The 5,000-nt window shown below is 38.5% G+C and overlaps 1 protein-coding gene across 1 annotated transcript in view; it reads left to right on the top strand.

Moving 5' to 3' along the window:
• LOC122253019 (uncharacterized) overlaps positions 1–5,000 on the top strand; it is a 17,970-nt gene that overhangs the window by 12,950 nt on the left and 20 nt on the right. Inside the window, exons 4-5 of the mRNA XM_043015771.2 lie at positions 3,810–4,069; positions 4,425–5,000. The exon at positions 4,425–5,000 is cut by the window's right edge and continues 20 nt beyond it. Of these exons, the coding sequence (XP_042871705.2) occupies positions 3,810–4,069; positions 4,425–4,754 (590 nt within the window). The 3' untranslated portion in view covers positions 4,755–5,000. The remainder of the gene's footprint in view (positions 1–3,809; positions 4,070–4,424) is intronic.

Below are 5,000 nucleotides of genomic sequence, written 5' to 3'. Positions count from 1 at the left end.
GAGAGAGAGAGAGAGAGAGAGAGAGAGAAAGAGAAAGGGAAAGAGGGAGAGAAAAGGAAAGGGAGACAGAGGGAAGGGGAAAGAGAGAGAGAGAGAAGCAGAGAAAGACAGAGGAGGGGGAAGAGAAAGAGAAGGAGAGGGAGAGAGAGAGAGAGGGGGAGAGAGAATGAGAGAGAGAGAGAGAGAGAGAGAGAGAGAGAGAGAGAGAGAGAGAGAGAGAGAGAGAGAAAGAAAGAAAGGAGGAGTGAGCTATAAATAAAAGAAAGTGAGATAGTGAACATCGAAATCGAGCAATAATAGGAAGAAATGGAGAGGAACCAAATACGCAAACATAATTACAGAAGTAGATTATATGTCAAAATGAAAATTGTGTTATGATGATAACAGTAACAATAATTGCGATACTAATAGTATGAATGATAATATCAATAAAAAGTCAATATAACAATGATAATGAAGATGGCAATAAAAAATAATCATAATAATAACAACGGCAATGATAACAATCATACTTGGAAACTCATCACCAACAATAACGAGAACGATAAAAAAAAAACTGACGCAACCAAGACGACAGAGTCCACTCCAGAAACCCGACTCTCGTTCTGTGCCAAATTCACAAACATATCACTAGCTCCTCATCACAAGGGCCACGAGCAGAAGCAGAAGCTGAAGCAGAAAGAAGCCTGAGTCAAATCTATTTTGGAACTGGTCAGGCGAGTGTGTGAGGGCAAGAGCAGGAGCCGGGGTGAGCAGACATCACCGCAGGGACTTCAATGCGCAGCGAGAGACGTGTAGGCAACATGTTACGGGCGGTTACACTTGTAAACTATACACAAAGGATGGACCGATGCACTCGCATATGTTGGTATGAGTGTCCGTGTTATTTTCCTTATCAACGGGGTGTAAAATCGGTCTTGTTTTTGTTTTCATTATTACGGTTATTATTTGTATTATTACTATTATTTTTATTTGTTGATTATCATCATTGTTATCTTATTGGCATTAGTTTGTTATTATAATCATCATCATTATCATATTGTTATTACTATATTACATTAATGATAATGATTGATAATTAGTAGCAACACTAAGAATTGTGATAATGATAACAATAATGACAGTGATGATAATAATTATATTGATAACAAGAGTACTGATGATAATAGCTATGCTGATACTAATAATAATGATTAGGACTAAAAGCCAGGCTAAGGCGCAACCCAAACCCAGAACTAAAATAATTGTTGTTGCTGTTGTTTTGTGATTTCTCATAGAACCAAAGAAAAGAAGCTGTTGTGGCATAATGATGATAGCCAGTAATAACGAGTATTTTCATTACCATGACGATTGAAAAATTGCCTTGCGTGGGTTGGAAAAACATAAGGAAAGTTGATAGTTTGTGTCGGAAACACGAGTAAGCCAAAAGCCTTTTCGATATATTGCTTCCTTTTAAGGGCAATGTAACGAAAAGGCCTTCGGCATATTCATGGTTTTCCTTTTTTTCCCCTCCGTTGTTTTGTTTATGTGTGTGTGTGTGTGTGTGTGTATCTGTCTGTCTGTGTGAACATATACTTTCTCTGTCTATGATTTTCTTCCCGTCTGACCACTTGCTAATCACCCTGTTTCTATTCCAATTTATTCCCCCACTCACCCTCCCTCCCTCCCTACCCAACCCTTCCTTTTCTTTCAAACCATCTACCCACTTACCTATCCCCACCCATCCCTCACCCTCTTTCCTTCCCTACCCACTCCTCTTCCTCCAATTCAAATCAACCTACCCCCCATACCCATCACTCCCCCTGCCCCTGCTCCCTCTCCCTCCCCCGCGCCCCTGCACCCCCCACCCCTGATACGTGGTCACACCTGACCCAGTACCTCTCTCTGCCTTGTGTATGAGTCAGCGCCGCCCGCAGTCCGCCCGCCTGTCTGATGCGCTGGGCAGATACTCACACAGGAAGAGCAGGCCGAGGCTCGAGTTCAGTTTCCCCTTCAACATTTTTCATTGATTTATTAACTCATTTAACAAATCATACTCATATTTATATCCATCTTGTATAGGCATACGGTCTGTATTGCATCACGATTTTCTAAAGGCTGTAAGTCGTAGTAAGGTTCAAGACAGGTGATTTTATTTAGCATCTGTTTATTTCTTAATGGGAAGCTATGAGTCATCTCGGTGCGTCGGCTGTCACCTGTAGCGCCCGGTCTCGCTCGCCGACACAGCTGCAGGTGGACCATTAATTCCAATGAGTAACTCTCTTTGCCGCATCACTTACGCTGGGTAGTTCTCGTATACAGGCAGTGTGTTAGTATCATATATGGCTTTGTTTTGTTGTATGTCTTCGAATGGGGTGTATGTATGTATTATTATTATTATTATTATTATTATTATTATTATTATTATTATATATACATATTTAAGTATAGGTTTGTGTGTGTGGGCATATATATGTGTATATGTATATATATATTATATATATATTATATATATATATATATATATATGTATATATACATATAATATACATATAATATATATATATAATATATATATATATTATATATACATATACATACATATATATATATATATATATATATATATTAATATATATATATATATGTATATATATATATATACACACACACACACACACACATATATAATATATATTATATATATATATATATATATATATATATATATATATATATATATATTATATATGATATATAACACACACACACACACACACACACACACACACACACACATATATATATATATATATATATATATATATATATATATATATATATATATATATATATACACATATATACACACCGTTGATCATTTACCTCTAAATCACTAATCGTATATTTTTAACACCACATGCATAGACACATAGTTCAAGTATGCGCGGACACGCAAGGCAGTCAAATTTCAGTTTTAATTCAAAATCTATTCACATTATATTTCCTCGCCTGTGTCAAAGTATCTGGCTGTGTGTATGTGTGTGTATAGTGCGCAGACATTTATGGGAGTGTGCGTTATGTAGGTGATGGTGTGTGTGTGTTATTCTCTGTCTCATACTGACAAGTGAATAACAAGGCCCTCTGGAAGAAGGTGGAGAGCAGATAAAAATCACATTAAGTCAACCAACGTGTATGTCTGACTTCCTAGAAAATCCACTCACTAGAACTGTCAACAATGCTATAACACGAATTACTATTACAATTTTTTTTTTTTTTAAATCCCGTGGACTTTTAAAAGATAACTCAAATCATTTGCTTTCTTTGGTGTTTCATAGCACTATCGTAAGCTTAACTGTAATGACTATATTAATTATCTTTATACTAGACAGAGTTCTCGTGGTCACCCTCAAGATAATATAGATTCTCTCAAATAGGTTAGACAGGGGACATTGCAGACATATTTGTTAACACTCGTACCCTCTTTCTTTTAATTACTATTTTTACTCTTATGATTACACATGATCACACGAGTGTAACACGTCCCAGTGTTATGAAACAATGCGGTGCTTATCAAGGAAACTTTTCTTACACCAGAGATGGTATATGTCAAAATGGAATAGGTAACTGGTGAACATTATACATTTTTGTATGATACCCTTATGCAATTTTACGCATTCCTAAAGAATGTAACTTTCCATAGAAATCCTTTTAGAAAAATGGACAGTGACAGTACCAATAATATCAAGAAACAAGATATTTCCCCCTATTCCCCTATTTCATGTTTGTCACTCATTTCCTTTTTCACTGATTACCTTCATCTTCTTCAGGGTTGGCGACCATGGAGGCGACAGTGGGTGAGCTCCGTGTAATGACCGGAGTCCTTCTAGCTCTGGTTCTCCTGCTGATCCTGGTGGTGCTGGCGATGCTCCTCCACCTCACCAAAAACATGCCCAACCTCACCTTACCCGTTTTCTTCAAGAATGCCAAAAAGGGCGCTGCCAATATAAGCGAGAAGAATTCCATTCACAAGAATTGCAATGGCGTAGCCGACCCCAACGTCGCGGTGGGCAGGATTGCCAACCACCAGGTGAATTTTTAGTCTTCCATGAGTCGTTCATGTGTTCCTGAAGATAATACTGCTTCGAAGGTTCTCAGTGTACTGTACTTGTGGGTCGTAGTGTCCCAGACATACTTTTTTTTACAGGTCTTTAAAAAATCATTAATTAATTTTGGCTGAGTACATTATATAGTCTGCATTAAATCTCATCAATTTCCTCTTCATATGATTATGCCAATAACAGCCAGATGTATTTGTCTGTCATCAATCAATAGCGCAGAGATGCAAAATCAGTTTTGTGAAGAGCAGCAATACACACATTGATGCGAGTGTGATTACAGCATCGTAATCAGGTCTAATGAACGCCATTCCCACTGACCTCCAGACCAGCAGCAGTCCGAAGACCAGGAGAGCGTCACTCAGAAGGTCGACCTACGGACCCACTGAAGACACAGTCGGGCAGCATGAGCCGCGTTCCTTCAGGGTCCGGCAGCCCTCCGAGTCCACCTGTCCTGACGAAGGCGCCGACATCTCCCAGCAAGGATACGACAACCTAGGCCTATCCACTTCCACCATCCACACCTCTACCTTGCACAACACCTCTAATTCCTCCACAGACACCCTCGGCCCGACAGTCTCCACCAACACCCTGGATACGACACTCCCATCCGAGAGCAATATTCCCTCGGTCGTTGCCAACAATACAATGGTCTAAGGATTTTCATTTGTTATCTTCAAGTCTAATCTAAACTAGCTGCTTACCTTTCTATTATGTTCCCGTCTTCGCTCTTTTCCTATTTAATTTGTAGTTCTTTTGGCAATGGAAAGATTATCTTATTTACCTGAAAATGCTACGTCTATCTACGTTAGCGTGCCCAAAGCTGATCTTTCTCCTTTTCCTCCATATAATTATTTTTCTCATTATTCATACATCTTTCTGTATGTACATATATATATATAT

This window comes from Penaeus japonicus, unplaced genomic scaffold (assembly GCF_977035675.1).
Source record: "Penaeus japonicus unplaced genomic scaffold, GWHDUDI00000001_assembly GWHDUDI00000030, whole genome shotgun sequence".
Taxonomy (NCBI): Eukaryota; Metazoa; Arthropoda; class Malacostraca; order Decapoda; family Penaeidae; genus Penaeus; species Penaeus japonicus.
The sequence above is the reverse complement of the archived record's forward strand: the minus strand, read 5'-3'. Positions and strand labels throughout refer to the sequence as shown.